We start from the raw sequence: 18,561 nt of genomic DNA, 5'->3' as shown, positions 1-18,561 counted from the left end.
AGTTTGGACACACCATTTAAGCTTAAAACAGCTCTGAATTTAGATTGTGATTGAATATTTAAAATAGATTATTATCTAATTTACATAGAAAATGATATTTGCAAATCTGAACCCCAAAACAGGAACCAGTACAAATTATTAATTAACACACACAACAAAACTAATATTCCACATTACAACTGTGACATCTACCTTCATAACACACAGGACTTAAAACAAATAGTTTTAAAGAAATGTTTGACAACTAATGACTAACATAAATTGATTGATTGATTGATGGTTGCTTTACGCCGCATTAGCACAAAAAGTCAACAGAGACAGTTATTATTAGACTAAAATCCATTTATATATACCTATTATTCAAAGCATTTCTGTTCAAAGTGAAATAACTCAAACTTATTTCCATGAATCACTGATGTAAGCCGCAAAAATAGTTCTCTTAAATTAGATATGATTTAATCACTAAAAAATAGTTCTCTTAAATTAGCTATGATTCAATCACTAAAAAATAGTTCTCTTAAATTAGATATGATTTAATCACTAAAAAATAGTTCTCTAAAATTAGATATGCTGTTATATCTATTTTCAAAGTATAATCAACAACAATGTGTCCTCTGTACACGAATGCCCAACTCGCACTATCATTTACCATGTTCAGTGGACTGTGAAATTGGGGTAAAAACTCTAATTTGGCATTAAAATTAGAAAGATCATATCATAGGGAACATGTGTACAAAGTTTGAAGTCGATTGGACTTCAACTTCATCAAAAACTACCTTGACCAAAAACTTTAATCTGGAGAGGGACAGACGGACGGACGAACGGACGCACAGACCAGAAAACATAATGCCCCTCTACTATCGTAGGTGGGGCATAAAAATCTAAATACCATTTAGATTCAGCATATCAGAGAACACTAATAATTCATTTTTTTTAAACAAGCATTCTGAGAGTATTGCAATTCCGGTCCTGGTATATGTGATGGGTTTATTTATTGCAATACATAGTCTTCTACTTAAATTTACTAAGTCCAAGGACCATAACTCTGCGCAAAATCATCCGACCGGAACAAAATTCAAACTTGATCTGTAACTTGATTTGATAAAACTATATACCAATTATCAAGTCAATATCTTCAAGCATGAATACAAATAATGTGGAAAACTGATTATTTGCGTGAATTTTCTAAATTCAAGGACCAAAAGTTTACAAAAAATCATCAGACCGGAACAAAATTTTAACTTGATCTGTAACTGAAGCATGAAGAAAAAAGTTTGGAAAACTGATTTGCTGGACAGACAGACGAACGGACGGAGTGCAAACCTAAAGTCCCCTTTAACTTCTTCCGTAGGGGACTGATAAAAAAGGTGCATTTTGGACCCTTTGGACCTAAATGTGGACCAATATGAAGACAGCCCTCAATATTAAAAAAAAAATAACAAAAGACAATATTACAAAGAAATTAATTAATACTTTCTGTTCAAAGGAAAATAACTAAATTCATATGATAAAAATAAATTTTGCTATTGAAAGGTCCAAAACTCAACAACGAGAACAAATAAAATCGTTTAATCACATATCTTAATTTGAACAGATTTTGTCAAAGCGTTTTCATGTTAATGAACAGACACTGTTTGGCAGCCGTCCCTACGCCCGCCCGCCCGCATTACATCCCAAAATCAATTACCGATTTTTCTTTCACGAATCCGGGTAAAAATTATGTGACTCAAAGAACTATGAAAAGAAGGTCGAGCTCAGTTGAACCCTACCAAAAAGAAGATGACCTGTTACCTTTAATATCTGAGAAAGGGATATTATCAGGAAACTTCAGAGCCTCACACAAATATATATATGCCAGACTGAAACCTCAGATGATTAGGCATCAGTAAAAGAGATAATGACAAACCAGCTCGTTAATCTTTTGAAATATGACGCTTTATTAAACAGTTAATGTGACCACCGCCACCCGGAAAGCATCCTTCTGTCTGAGGAGGTACAATGAGACCTTCACTTGAAACAAGACTTGCAAAGGCTTGTTGTTCTCAATTGCATCCACAGGTGTCCATATTTAAAGTTACATTTTGTCAATACAGATCTGATCGTAAAATAAAGTATGTTGGAATTGATTGATTCATTTTAACTTTTGTTATATTTGTTTTTAATTTTAAACATCATACCATCTAATTTATTCCATATTCCATCATTAGATTTTGCTTTGCATTTTATTTTGTGAATTTCTATTCCATTCGTACTGGTAACATCTGTATTATCTTCGCCAAACAATCTTTTAATCAAGGAGGTCTTTCCCGCCCCTTTCTTTCCAACTACTACTAAACGTATGTCTCTCTTTTTCTCAGAGCCTGACTCAAGTAATGTAAGGTACAATTCGACAGATCTTTTTTCAGTCATTAATTTTATTTCAATTGGAACTTCATCTACAAAGTCAAAGATATGAAGTCATTTTACCCAATTTATTATAACAAAAGTTTTTTCCTTATTTGTAAATATTAGATATTTAGTTTTCGGCAAATTAGATGATTAAAAAGTCAGGTCAGGATTTTCGTTGAAGGCTTCATTGTAACTTTGTGATGAGGAACAGCAATACAGCCCTTTGCATAAGTAATTTACTGTAAAGTTATCTAACATGTATTTCTATGCGCCTCGAAGTTACCACAATTTTAAAATGGTTTTCCTATTTTACAGTGATGTAAATGTCGGGCAATTCATGATAGCTATTTGAAAAAAATTCTTTGCCAAATATATTTCATAATTTGTTGATATTGCCCTGTAGTTGTTTTCTTAAATGCACTGATAAAGTGTCATTGAGATTATGATCCAAGAAGTTAAAGTAGCCATCTAGAATTTGCAGTGAGATAAGGCTTTTGATTAAATATTGAAGGCCTCAGTGTGAAATGAAGAACAGCAATACAAGTGTTGTTTTATCAGGTGCAGTGTTGATTTTGTGTCATTTGATATACCATATACTTTCTTTTCCAGTATACATGGTATAATAGGAATACAAGCATAAAGCATGCATATAAAGTAAAACAGTTGCAACAGTAGAGAAAGATACAACATTTGTATATGCATATTAAAATGGTTGCAAAAATAAAATGAATAAAGGGCTGCGCTTAGGCGCATGATACGCCCGTTGCTCTTTTAACTTGTCTTTTATGCTTTAAATGAATTTATATGATCAACTAGAAATAGTGTGAGCCCTGTCAAATACAAATAATAAAAAAAAATGCACAAAAAAATTGACACTATTAAGGCTACCTCAAATTTAACTAAGTTTGTTTTCTTAATTTTTCATCCATACATAAAATTTTGTGAAAGTGTTAGTTATTGTCCCAAAATTGGAAAAATCCCCCCTTTTTTAAGCATAAAAATTCATAACACGGAAATGTAAAATCTGAAATTTATAAAAATTGAAAGGGAGCTTACATTAATAGATATAAACAATTCATCAAAGTTTCATGGACATTGGTGAAAGCCTTTTTGAGTAATTGTCCGAAGTGTTAAAAATCCCCCTTTTTTATGAATAAAGCCCCATAAATCCAAAACTTAAAATCTGAAATTTATAAAAATTGAAAGGGAGCTTACATCAATAGATATAAACAATTCACCAAAGTTTCATGGACATTGGTGAAAGCCTTTTTGAGTAATTGTCCGAAGTGTTAAAAATCCCCCTTTATTTATGAATAAAGCCCCATAAATCCAAAACTTAAAATCTGAAATTAAAAAAAAACGAAAGGGAGCTTACATCAATAGATATAAACAATTCACCAAAGTTTCATGGACATTGGTGAAAGCCTTTTTGAGTTATTGTCCGAAGTGTTGAAAATCCCCCCTTTTTTATGAATAAAGCCCCATAAATCCAAAACTTAAAAACTGAAATTAAAAAAAAACGAAAGGGAGCTTACGTCAATAGAAATAAACAATTCACCAAAGTTTCATGGACATTGGTGAAAGCCTTTTTGAGTTATTGTCCGAGGTGTTGAAAATTACCCCTTTTTTTATGAATAAAGCCCAATAAATCCAAAACTTAAAATCTGAAATTAAAAAAAAACGAAAGGGAGCTTACGTCAATAGATATAAACAATTCACTTAAGTTTCATGGAAATTGATGAAGGTGTTTTTGAGTTATTGTCCGAAGTGTGGACGACGGACGGACAGACGGACGGACGGACGGACGGACGGACGGACGGACGGACGGACGGACGGACGGACGGACAACGGTTACCATAATATGTCTCGTCCCGGGCGTATAAAAACTATAGGCATTAAATAAGAATCTGTTAAAATAAAAGTGCATATAGTTTCCCTATTCCAACAACCATGTAAATGAAATAATTTTTTTTACATATTTATGATCAAAACTGCTTTCATGAATTTACCTTCCTCAGCTAGCACAATGGTTAAAGTAAAGTGTAAAGATGGTAAAGAGTTAATTGATCCTAGCATAGTGAGTTAATTCACAACAATTAACATTAACATATTTCATTAATCTAGTCAATTCCAATAACTCCATTGAACTCTAGTATGAAAAATAAAGAAAATGTTCATATTACTAATAAACCAGAAATGAATGTGTTAAACAATTTTTTAGCACTAGCTGAACCCTTAAAATGAGGTCAAGGACAATGTACATATGGCTGACAGAAATTTCGTAACATTAAGCATCATTTGTATTTAAGCATGAAGGTCTTCCATCTCCTTAAATATGAAGCTTTATTCAAATGAGGTCTAGGTCCTGCTTCACATGTGGCATTGGTGGTGTTGCTCTTGCATAATTGGGTAAGGGTTACGATAGAGTAAATGAGGAAAACAATTAAATGATAACAAGGGAGCCTACTTTTATCAATCCCAACAATAGACTAGTGCATATCTCAAACCAAGTGTACTTATTATAGTAAATGCACAACATGAGCAAAACTGACATAGTCATCTGACGTATAGTAACTATGGAACGACAGACAAACACATTTTTGAAAATCAAAGTAAAGATTTATTCCATCAATTCAAATATTGCATAAATATTTCATTAAATTTTATTAAAGCATTCTCCAGACAGACAGGGCGAACAGAAAGACGGACAAGGGTGTACCATATTACATATTGACTATGACAGGCAAATAAATTAGAACAAGCATTCTGAGAGTATTGCATGGCAATATATAGTCCCTTATCGATTAAAAATGCATTGCACTGGAACAAAATGCTAACTGAATTGGTAATTTATGATATTTTCTGTATATATATATATAAATGATTAATGCTCCACAGGACGCAGCTTGATACAACTGCAGAGGTCAAACCCTTAACAGTTAAGGCAAGTATAGATACAACATTCAAGATTGATACAGCTCTGAATTAGCATGGTGATTAAACATTTCACACAACATACACAGTAGTCTACAGCCGTGGTGGACTTCTGTCATTTCCATGCCCCCACGATGGGCTTGGGCATTGGATGGACATTTTTGGTCCACGCCCGCTTACGGGTCCACAGTATAGAGTGGGATTCACGCCCACTGCTGTCCATGGAAGATTGGGTAGGCGGAAGGTGTTCAAATATCATTATTTTACGGTGAATTAACAGCTATATATTTATTGATTTGCAAATGTATTGATAGCAGATTTTACACTTCATATACCCATCTGATAATTAAGAATTGTGAATTTTTTTGCATTGTTTTGTAAATAAATTTTTGTGCATTAGCTTAATTATTTATATAAAGTTAAGTTTGTATAGGTTTTACATCAATGATTGACATGTAGATACAATGTACAATAACCAAGGTGACACTGGATGTATGTCAACAGACTGCATAGACAGTAGAAATCAAGCCAATGAAATAACATGTGATAATAAGAGGCATTTCTTGTCATGTTCTTAAAAGTCATAAGTTGGTCACTACATCCTTTAAGTCATAATTATATGATCCATTTGTCACACAAAATTGATTCAACTCGAACATATTAAACTGTAAATAATTCATGGAAAGACCTTGTTAATTATCGAAAAAAATTACTGCTTAGGCCATAATAAATAATAGGTTTGTTTGCCCAAACGCTACCTACCCAGAAAAAAGCTGCCTACTCAAATTCTTTTATTGTCCTGATTTGAAGAAGTTTTTTTTTAATCAAATAGGCATGAAGACTAATAAACATCTGATACTTCAATTTCTTTAAAAAAAAAAAGAAAAGAAAATGCCTACCTACCTACTGACTGTCTCAAGCTTTGGGTAGGGTTTGGGCAAACTAAAATATTTTTAAGTGTGGCCTTATTATATAAAAATTCTGTCATGAAATTTCTCTTATTCGCCAATGAACCACAGTGATTTTCATGCAACATGTTTTGTCCGTATGCAGAAGTTTTAACAATACTTCGGTGATTTTGTAACTTTGATAACAATAAAGTGTTAATTCATTCAAGAGAATAGTCATAAATCAAAGAATCACAATCGTTCTATTTGATAGATTACAACATTTCTTCTTGCGTGCAAAGTAATAGGAAATTCCTAAAAGACCTGTTGAATTTAAAATTAACCACACATCCAACCCTGTGCCCTCAAAACAGATGGTTTCTTTTCTGAATTTTTCCCAATTTATTGTGTGCACATGTATACACCTCATTCGGTCACCAATATGAGCAAAACAGGGCTTCGTTTGTAGAAAAGATATGTTTAAGATTATAACACAATGTTGACTGCGGTACACCTATTTTTGACATTTTTAACTATTATGTCTGTTTGTTTTCTTCACACATCGTTGTCAATATGAAATGACTGTCATACAAGGGAGAGGTGTAGCTAGCTACATGTATAAAATTAGGTTTAATCCACCATTTTCTACATTAGAAAATGCTTGTACCATGTCAGGAATATGACAGTTATCCATTCGCTTGATGTGTTTGATGTGTTTGAGCTTTTAAATTTGCCATTTGATAAGGGACTTTCCGTTTTGAATTTTCCACGGAGTTCAGTATCATTGTGATTTTACTTTTTATCTATTTTCTTGGACACTTCTGACATGTATTTGGGCCTTCATATGAGGGGGTGTATAAATTTTACAAAATAGAGAAAAATGCCAAAAACTAATGAATAGAGAAAACTAGAGGCTCTAAATAGCCTGTGTCGCTCACCTAGGTATATGCGTAAACTCAGCAATGGGCTCTCTCTAACATTGTAGACAAGAATAGAATTCTTGAAAAACATTTCTATTTTATTGATCTTTTATTGCTGATCATTTTGTATGTTTAATGTGTTTCTCTATCTCCTTTGGTTTTTGCTCAAAACACAAAAAAGGGTGAAATAAGCATGTGTCCATAGTACACGAATGCCCCACTCGCACTATATTTTTATATGATCACTGGACCGTGAAATTGGGGTCAAAACTATAATTTAGCATGTCAGTTAGCAATATGACATGAAATTGTATCAGTTTTTCCACTTCATGTACCCATCTGTTAATAAAGAATTGTGATTTTGGTTGTATTGTTTTATGAATAAATTAGTGTGCCTTTGCTTAATTGTGTATTTTAAGTTCAATTTGCATTCATTTTATTATGTTTACGATGAATTATTTTGTCTCTGTTTTCTCAGAAACTCCTGACATATATTTATTCGTCTTATTTATATACTATCAATCAGAGAAATTCTTTCAATTTGTGTTTTTCTTTTCTATTGTACATGTTGTATGTTGCACAATAACTTGGAAAACACAGGTATATTCTTTTCTATATATTAGAATAATTACAACAGACAGACTAGTAAAGACATGAAGCTTATTTCGAAATTACAATAGTCACAAGTAAACGCAATAGGGTCTATATACATTATACATTGTTCTATTTACGATTGATGGACCTTGTCAGACAAGAAACAAAAACAGCCTATATATAAGGGTGTGGATGGAGTATACAGAATAGAGAACAATGGCCAAAAAAAACAAATAGAGAAAAATAGGCAAAAACTACAGAATAATTGGGATTACAAATAGAAAGAATAACTATGGAATATAAATGAGTTAGGTAATACAATGCGGATTACCAAAATTAATGAACAGAATAAAAGAAATTTAATTACAAAAAGTTAAACTTTAAATCATTTTAACGAGAAATGTAAACTAGAGGCTCTAAAGAGCCTGTGTCGCTCACCTTGGTCTATGTGAATATTAAACAAAGGAAGCAGATGGATTCATGACAAAATTGTGTTTTTTTTATGGTGATGTGTTTGTACATCTTACTTTACTAAACAGTCTTGCTGCTTACAATTATCTCTATCTATAATGAACTTGGCCCAGTAGTTTCAATGGAAAATATTAATAAAAATTTACAAATTTTATGAAAATTGTTAAAAATTTACTATAAAGGACAATAACTTCTTAGGGGGTCAATTGACCATTTCGGTCATGTTGACTTCTTTGTAAATCTTACTTTGCTGAACATTATTGCTGTTTACAGTTTATCTCTATTTATAATAATATTCAAGATAATAATCAAAAACAGCAAAATTTCCTTAAAATTACCGATTCAGGGGCAGCAACCCAACAATGGGTTGTCTGATTCATCTGAAAATTTCAGAGCAGATAAACCTTGACCTGATAAACAATTTTACCCAGTCAGATTTGCTCTAAATGCTTTGGTTTTTGAGTTATAAGCCAAAAACTGCATTTTACACCTATGTTCTATTTTTAGCTGTGGCGACCATCTTGATTTAATGGCTGGGTCACCGGACACATTTTTAAACTAGTACCCCAAAGATGGTTGTCCGATTCATCTTAAAATTTCAGGGCAGTTTAATCTTGACCTTATAAACAATTTTACCCCTTGTCAGATTTTCTCTAAATACTTTGGTTTTTGAGTTATAAGCCAAAAACTGCATTTTACCCCTATGTTCTATTTGTAGCCTTGGCGGCCATCTTGATTTGATAGCCAGGTCACCGGACACATTTTTTAAACTAGATACCCCAAAGATGATTGTGGCTAAGTTTGGATTAATTTGGCCCAGTAGTTTCAGAGGAGAAGATTTTTGTAAAAGATTACTAAGATTTACGAAAAATGGTTAAAAATTGTCTATAAAGGGCAATAACTCTAAAGGGGTCAAAATTGTAAATCTTACTTTGCTGAACATTATTGCTTTTTACAGTTTATCTCTATCTATAATAATATTCAAGATAATAACCAAAAACAGCAAAATTTCCTTAAAATGACCAATTCAGGGGCAGCAACCCAACAAAGGGTTATATAAATGCTTTGGTTGTTGAGTTATAAGCCAAAAACTGCTTTTTACCCCTATGTTCTATTTTTAGCTGTGGTGGCCATCTTGGTTGGTTGACCGGGTCACTGGACACATTTTTTAAATTAGATACCCCAATGATGATTGTGGCCAAGTTTGGTTTAATTTGGCTCAGTAGTTTCAGAGGAGAAGATTTTTGTAAAAGCTAACGACGACGGACAACGACGACGACGGACGACGCCAGACGCTGGACGCCAAGTGATGGGAAAAGCTCACTTGGCCCTTTGGGCCAGGTGAGCTAATAATATTTAGGGGCAGCAACCCAACAACGGGTTGTCCGATTCATCTAAAAATTTCAGGGCAGATAGATCTTGACCTGATAAACAACTTAACCCAATGTCAGATTTGCTCTAAATGCTTTGGTTTTTGAGTTATAAGCCAAAAACTGCATTTTACCCCTATGTTCTTACTGCTTATTGCTGTTTACAGTTTATCTATATCTATAATAATATTCAAGATAATAACCAAAAACGTCAAAATTTCCTTAAAATTACCAATTCAGGGGCAGCAACCCAACAACGGGTTATCCGATTCCTCTGAAATTTCAGAACCAGATAGATCTTGACCTGATGAACAATTTTACCCCATGTCAGATTTGCTGTAAATGCTTTGGTTTTTGAGTTATAAGCCAAAAACTGAATTTTACCGCTATATTCTATTTTTAGCTGTGGCGGCCATCTTGGTTGGTTGGCCGGATCACCCCACACATTTTTTAAACAAGATACCCCAATGATAGTTGTGGCCAAGTTTGGTTTGATTTGGCCCAGTTGTTTCAGAGGAGAAGATTTTTGTAAAAGATTACTAAGATTTACGAAAAATGGTAAAAAATTGACTATAAAGGGCAATAATTCCTAAAGGGGTCAACTGACCATTTCGGTCATGTTGACTTATTTGTAAATCTTTCTTTGCTGAACATTATTGCTGTTTACAGTTTATCTCTATCTATAATAATATTCAAGATAATAACCAAAAACAGCAAAATTTCCTTAAAATTACCAATTCAGGGGCAGCAACCCAACAACGGGTTATCCGATTCCTCTGAAATTTTAGAACAAGATAGATCTTGACCTGATGAACAATTTTACCCCATGTCAGATTTGCTGTAAATGCTTTGGTTTTTGAGTTATAAGCCAAAAACTGCATTTTACCCCTATGTTCTATTTTTAGCTGTGGCGGCCATCTTGGTTGGTTGGCCGGGTCACGCCACACATTTTTTAAACTAGATACCCCAATTATAGTTGTGGCCAAGTTTGGTTTGATTTGGCCCAGTTGTTTCAGAGGAGAAGATTGTTGTAAAAGATTACTAAGATTTACGAAAAATGGTTAAAAATTTACTATAAAGGGCAATAACTCCTAAAGGGGTCACATGACCATTTCGGTAATGTTAACTTATTTGTAGGTCTTACCTTGCTGAACATTATTGCTGTTTACAGTTTATCTCTATCTATAATAATATTCAAGATAATAACCAAAAACAGCAAAATTTCCTTAAAATTACCAATTCAGGGGCAGCAACCCAACAACGAGTTGTCTGATTCATCTGAAAATTTCAGACCAGATAGATCTTGACCTGATGAACAATATTACTCCATGTCAGATTTGCTGTAAATGCTTTGGTTTTTGAGTTATAAGCCAAAAACTGCATTTTACCCCTATGTTCTATTTTTAGCTGTGGCGGCCATCTTGGTTGGTTGGCTGGGTCACGCCACACATTTTTTAAACAAGATACCCCAATGATAGTTGTGGCCAAGTTTGGTTTGATTTGGCCCAGTTGTTTCAGAGGAGAAGATTTTTGTAAAAGATTACTAAGATTTACGAAAAAAGGTTAAAAATTGACTATAAAGGGCAATAACTCCTAATGGGGTCAACTGACCATTTCAGTCATCTTGACTTACTTGTAAATCTTACTTTGCTGAACATTACTGCTGCTTACAGTTTATCTCTATCTATAATAATATTCAAGATAATAACCAACAACAGCAAAATTTCCTTAAAATTACCAATTCAGGGGCAGCAACCCAACAACGGGTTGTCAGATTCATCTGAAAATTTCAGGGCAGATAGATCTTGACCTGATGAACAATTTTACCCCCATGTCAGATTTGCTGTAAATGCTTTGGTTTTTGAGTTATAAGCCAAAAACTGCATTTTACCCCTATGTTCTATTTTTAGCTGTGGCGGCCATCTTGGTTGGTTGACCGGGTCATGCCACACATTTTTAAACTAGATACCCCAATGATGATTGTGGCCAAGTTTGGTTTGATTTGGCCCAGTAGTTTCAGAGGAGAAGATTTTTGTAAAAGCTAACGACGGACGACGACGCCGGACGCAAAGTGATGAGAAAAGCTCATGTGGCCCTGTGGGCCACGTGAGCTAAAAAGCATATAAAGAATACAAAATTTAAGGAACCCCTATGGATCCTCATATATGTCCTCAACGAAAGTTGTATTGTATGGTCTAGACTAGTGTAAAAATTTAATTCTCGTATAAAGATGGGTTGTCAGGTTGGCAGGTATTTATTCAGGTGATTGACAGATAACGAATCAAAAATGATTTCTTATTTTCATTTACCTGATTATAATATGACGTATTCCATAGTTGATGTTTTTCTAAAATTGTTTAACATTCCACAGCGGTTTTATACTTTTACTTTAATCCTCACTTATTTTTATAAACTATGTATTTCATTGCGTGGAAATTTGTGTTACTATGTTTCTTGATTGAGTTAAGTCATTCCAATTGATATGTTTTAGTGTGACTTTCTATGTTGCGATATTATACTATTCTTTAAACTAGAGGCTCTAAAGAGCCTGTGTCGCTCACCTTGGTCTATGTGCATATTAAACAAAGGACAGAATAGATTCATGACAAAATTGTATTTTGGTGATGGTGATGTGTTTGAAGTTCTTACTTTACTGAATGTTCTTGCTTTTTACAATTATATCTATAATGAACCTTGCCCATTAGTAACAGAGAAAAAATATTTGGTAAAAATTTACATAAATTTACCAAATTAATGAAAATTGTTAAAAATTGACTATAAAGGGCAATAACTCCTTAAGGGGTCAATTGACCATTTAGGTCATGTTGACTTATTTGTAGATCTTATTTTGCTGAACATTATTGCTATTTACAGTTTATCTCTATCTATAGTAGTATTCAAGATAATAACCGAAAAACGGCAAAATTTCTTTAAAAATTACCAATTGGAGGGCAGCAACCCAACAACCGATTGTCCAATTCATCTGAAAATTTCAGGGCAGATAGATATTGACTTGATTAACATTTTATCTTCCTGTCAGATTTGCTCTAAATGCTTTGGTTTCAGAGTTATAAGCCAAAATCTACATTTTACCCCTGTTATAATTTTAGCCGTTGCGGCCATCTTGGTTGAATGGCCAGGCCATCGGACACATTTTTCAAACTAGATACCTCAAAGATGATTGTGGCCAAGTTTGGATTAATTTGGCCCAGTAGTTTCAGAGGAGAAGATTTTTGTAAAAGATTCCTTAGATTTATGAAAAATGGTTAAAAATTGACTATAAAGGGCAATAACTCCTAAAGGGGTCAACTGACCATTTTGGTCATATTGACTTATTTGTAAATCTTACTTTGCTGAACATTATTGCTGTTTACAGTTTATCTCTATCTATAATAATATTCAAGATAATACCCAAAAACAGCAAAATTTCCTCAAAATTACCAATTCAGGGGCAGCAACCCAACAACAGGTTGACCGATTCATCTGAAAATTTCAGGGCAGATAGATCTTGACCTGATAAACATTTTTACCCAGTGTCAGATTTCCTCTAAATGCTTTGGTTTTTGAGTTATAAGCCAAAAACTGCATTTTACCCCTATGTTCTATTTTTTGCCGTGGCGGCCATCTAAGTTGGTTGACCGGGTCACGCCACACATTTTTTAAACTTGATACCCCAATGATGATTGTGGCCAAGTTTGGTTTGATTTGGCCCAGTAGTTTCAGAGGAGAAGATTTTTGTAAAAGCTAACGCTGGACGACGACGGGAGAAGGTTTGGTACCATTGAAACGTTAAAACCCGCTGTAATTGTTTTCACCCAAGTCAGCAATCTAATGACAGACAGCCGGACAGACAGACGGACAGAGTACACACGTTTAATCCCCTTCGACTTCGTGCAGGAAATTTATAAAAATGACCACACTATTGATATTCTTGTCATAACCGAAGTTTTGACTACTGGGCTGGTGATAACCTAGGGGACGAAGCATCGACCCAGTGGTGTAAATAGTTATCAAAGGTACCAGAATTATGATTTAGTGAGATGAATCCTGCCAAACAGACTTGTTCACCTTACCATCATCACGAAAACCAAATATAGTTGACCTATAATGTATTGCTTACAGGATCTGAGAAACGGACGAAAACAAAACTCAACATTTACCAATGAACCATGAAGATGATATCAAGGTCAGATTAAGGCTGCCAGACAGACATGTTCATCTTACAATAATTCTTTACATCAAATATAGTTTACATTTTGTTTATAGTACGTAACTTAGAAACGGACTTGACAACAAAAGCTTTACCTTGATGACTGATGCATGACATGATTGGAGTGTTATGTCTTACTTTCTATGACTTGGGTCGCAGGTGAGACAAAAATAAATATTTTCTAACAGCTATTATGTCAGCGTATTGTCTGTACAATGGCTACCTTTTTTCTTGGGGAAATAATTCAAGCAAAGTAGAATATTGCTTGCAATTACAAAGTATGTATGAACACGTATTATAGCATCCTATAGAAGACATATATCTGAGGGTACTTGCTATGTCATGTATTTCATATATATACTAGAAAGCTGCTAACGCTATAGCTCCAAGTTATCTTTTATAGTGATTAATCTCATCAATACATTACAGTTAATTGCATGACGTCTATAAAAAAACATGTTGTTATTAGTAATAATAAACTTATAATGAAATAAAGTTAAAGAAAATTACCTTCTATCCCTAGTCCAGCAGTCACGCCTGAAGATTTCTCTGACATGACAGTCTGAAAAATTAGGAATACGCACTGTGAATATATCTTTACTCATGTCACTTGTTGCACTATAAAAATTCTAAAAGATATCAACCCCCCAAAATATACTTTATAAAACAAATGCTTCACATTATATAATATTTATATCGAACAAATTTTCATATTTTTCAGGAAAATGTGTGGCCTAGAGTAATAGATATATATATAGTTTACAGTGTAAAGGTGGTTTTTGAATTTGGAACATTCCCTTGTAGACATAAACTTGCTTCATGTTGATTTGCAAATGCATTTTGAATGCACCTTTAAATGGAAAATTGTTCCATCTGTAGAATATTCTAATATTCCGCAGTGATCTCACACTTGTTATCATTTGTCTTGATACAATGTATCCGTCCAATTTTGGATAACCTCCATTTTAAGCATACGTAAAATCGAGTAAATCAAGTATCCATGTACAATCGTATAAAAAAATTGTCCTTCAAGGTACGTAGTATTTGGGGTATAAACAAGCTAGAGGCTCGACGGTGCCTTGATATCGCTCAAACTTCAACCTGAAGCGGGAAACAAATGGACCAACAGACGGACGTACGGATGGACGTATGTACAGACGGACAAGGCTAAAACTTAATGCCCCTCTGCTACAGCGGGGCATAAAAAGGGCAAAATAAAGTACAAAGTTGAAAATTATGGAGGACCCAAAATTCCGAGAGTTTTTGCCAAATACAGCTAAAACTATATTCCTGTGGTAGAAAATTCTTAGTATTCATAAAAACCGAAAGTTTTGTAAACAGTTAATTTGTAATTATGACCATAATCATAATATCAAGAATAATTCATGTCAACACATAAGTGCTTGCTAATCACTTGGATTCCATGATGATAAACTTATCAGCTATACATGATCTACAAAAATGTCAATATGACAAAAAGCAATAAACAACAGGAGTTATTGACCTTTAAAAATGACAAATTTTGACTTATATTAGTGTTTATCTGTTTGTGTGTCGGTTCGACCATTTGTCCGTCCGTCCATTCGTCTGTCCGTCCATCCGTACATCCCAAATTTGGTTTCCGGCCTCAACCAAATGTTATAAAATTTATACACAATGCTTATTACCACAAAATATATACAGATCAAGTTTGAATTTTGGTGGCGTCACTTTAAGAGTTATACCCCTTTACAAATTGACAAAATGCTGAATTTTTCGTTTCCGTTCTCTAACTTTAGTTTGCCTCAACCAAATGTTATGAAATTTATGCAGAATGCTTATTACCACAAAATATAGATCAAGTTTGAATTTTCACCGTTCTAGAGTTATGGCCCTTTACAAATGGAAAAAAATGCTGATTTTTTTCGTTTCTGTTATGTAACTTAAGTTAGCCGGAACCAAATGTTATGAAACTTATACACAATGCTTAGTACCACAAAATAAAGAACAAGTTTGAATTGTGTTGGTTTCACTTTAACCGTTCTAGAGTTATGCCCCTTTTATACAAATGGAAAAATTGTTGAATTTTTCGTTTTCGTTCTCTAACTACAGTTAGCCTCAACCAAGTGATATGAAACTTATACACAATATTTATTACAACAAAACGCAGATCAAGTACAAATTTGGGTAGCTAGCGTCACTTTCACTGTTCTTTAGTTATGTCCCTTTATAATTTTATATGATATGCAAGCGGGGGCATCATCTGTGTCCCATGGACACATACCCCATCTATTTTTTGACATATTTTTTAATTCAAGCATCCCTGATGAGTCCTTTGAAGACGAAACAAGCAACTGTCGTAGAAAATTTTAATCCTTGTATCTACGATGATTATAAACTAGAGGCTCTCAAAAGCCTGTGTCGCTCACCTTGGTCTATGTGCATATTAAACAATGGACACAGATAAATTCAGGACAAAACTGTGTTTTGGTGATCATGATGTGTTTGTAGATCTTACTTTACTGGACATTCTTCTTGCTACAATTATCTCTATCTATAATGAACTAGGCCCAGTAATTACAGTGGAAAATATATTCTAAAAATTTACAAAAATTTATGAAAATTGTTAAAAAAATGACTATAAAGGGCAATATTAAGGGGTAAACTGACAATTTTGGTCATGTTGACCTATTTGTAGATCTTACTTTGCAGAACATTATTGCTGTTTACAGTTTATCTCTATCTATTATAACATTCAAGATAATAACCAAAATCTGCAAAATTTCCTTAAAACTACTAATTCTGGGGCAGCAACCCAACAACAGGTTGTCTGTTTTCTCTGAAAATTTCAGGGCAGATAGATCTTGACCTGATAAACAATTTTACCCCAAAGTCAGATTTGCTCTAAATGCTTTGGTTTCAGAGATATAAGCCAAAATCTACATTTCGCCCCTTTGTACTACTTTTAGCCATGGCGGCCATACACATTTTTAAAACTAGATACCCAAATGATGATTGTGGCCAAGTTTAGTTAAATTTGGCCCAGTAGTTTCAGAGAAGATTTTTTAAAAGAATACTAAAATTTAAAAAAAAAATGGTTAAAAATTGACTATAAAGGGCAATAACTCCTTAATGGGTCAACTGACAATTTTGGTCATGTTGACTTCTTTGTAGATCTTGCTTTGCTGAACATTATTGCTGTTTACAGTTTATCTCTATCTATAATAATATTCAAGATAATAAGCAAATACTGCAAAATTTCCTTAAAATTACTAATTCAGGGGCAACAACTCAACAATGGGTTGTCTGATTTGTCTGAAAATTTCAGGGCAGATAGATCTTGACCTAATAGATTATTTAATCCCCCATGTCAGATTTGCTCTAAATGCTTTGGTTTTGACTTATAAGCCAAAATCTACATTTTACCCCTATGTTCTATTTTTAGCCATGGCGGCCATCTTGGTTGGTTGGCAGGGTCACGCCACACATTTTTTAAAGAAGATACCCCAATGATGATTGTGGCCAAGTTTGGTTTAATTTGGCCCAGTAGTTTCAGAGGAGAAGATTTTTGTAAAAGATTACTAAGATTTACGAAAAATGGTTAAAAATTTACTATAAAGGTCAATAACTCCTAAAGGGGTCAACTGACCGTTTTGGTCATGTTGACTTATTTGTAAATCTTACTTTGCTGAACATTATTGCTGTTTACAGTTTATCTCTATCTATAATAATATTCAAGATAATAACCAAAAACAGCAAAATTTCCCTAAAATTACCAGTTCAGGGGCAGCAACCCAACAACGGGTTGTCGGATTCATCTGAAAATTTGAGGGCAGATAGATCTTGACCTGATAAACAATTTTACCCCCATAACAGATTTGCTCTAAATGCTTTGGTTTTTGAGTTATAAGCCAAAAACTCCATTTTACCCTTATGTTCTATTTTTAGCCATGGCGGCCATCTTGGTTGGTTGGCCAGGTCAGGCCACACATTTTTTAAACTAGATACCCAATGATGATTGTGGCCAAGTTTAGTTTAATTTGGCCCAGTAGTTTCAGAGGAGAAGATTTTTGTAAAAGTTAACGACGGACGACGACGACGGACGCCAAGGGATGAGAAAAGCTCACTTAGGGCTAGGTGAGCTAAAAAGAAGATGTGGTATGATTGCCAATGAGACAACTCTTCACAAGAGACCAAATAACACAGAAATCAACAATTATAGGTCACCGTAAGGCCTTCAACAATGAGCAAAGCCCATACTGCATAGTCAGCTATAAAAGGCCCCGAAATGACAAATGTAAAACAATTAAAAAAAGAAAACTAACGGCCTAATTAATGTACAAAAAAAAATAAACGAAAAAACAAATATGTAACACAGCAACAAACGACAACCACTGCATTACAGGTTCCTGACTTGGGACAGACACATACATACAGAACGTGGCGGGGTAAAAGATGTTAGCGGGATCCCAACCCTCCTCCTAACCTGGGACAGTGGTTAAAACAGTTCAACATAATAACGAACTATAAAAATCAATTGAAAAAGGCTAAACTCATCAGATGGATACAATTAGAAATACATTTAACAAAAACAAAGAGTGGACGTGGCCGGGTACTTGTACATCCCAACAACACAAAGACACTAAGTTTTTTCCAAAAATAAAAGGTCAAATGTCTTCAACAAGAGTGTACACGCTGAAATGTCTCGCCTCCTTTACTGACCATTGATTTCATGAAATTCTTAAAGATGAAAGGTTTAACTAAAAGTATTACACAAATTAAACATTAAAGATCTGACATTGAGGTCA

At 33.9% G+C, this 18,561-nt stretch overlaps 1 protein-coding gene across 1 annotated transcript in view; it reads right to left on the bottom strand.

Annotated features, from left to right (window-relative positions):
* The window catches only part of LOC143054500 (uncharacterized), a 100,659-nt gene that overhangs the window by 26,325 nt on the left and 55,773 nt on the right, over positions 1-18,561 (bottom strand). The window contains exons 15-16 of the mRNA XM_076227519.1: positions 14,285-14,336; positions 2,178-2,435 (exon numbers count right to left, since the gene is read on the bottom strand). Coding sequence (XP_076083634.1) covers positions 2,178-2,435; positions 14,285-14,336 — 310 coding nt within the window. The remainder of the gene's footprint in view (positions 1-2,177; positions 2,436-14,284; positions 14,337-18,561) is intronic.

This window comes from Mytilus galloprovincialis, chromosome 12, assembly GCF_965363235.1.
Source record: "Mytilus galloprovincialis chromosome 12, xbMytGall1.hap1.1, whole genome shotgun sequence".
Classification (NCBI taxonomy): Eukaryota; Metazoa; Mollusca; class Bivalvia; order Mytilida; family Mytilidae; genus Mytilus; species Mytilus galloprovincialis.
This window is presented reverse-complemented; position numbering and strand designations above follow the sequence as displayed.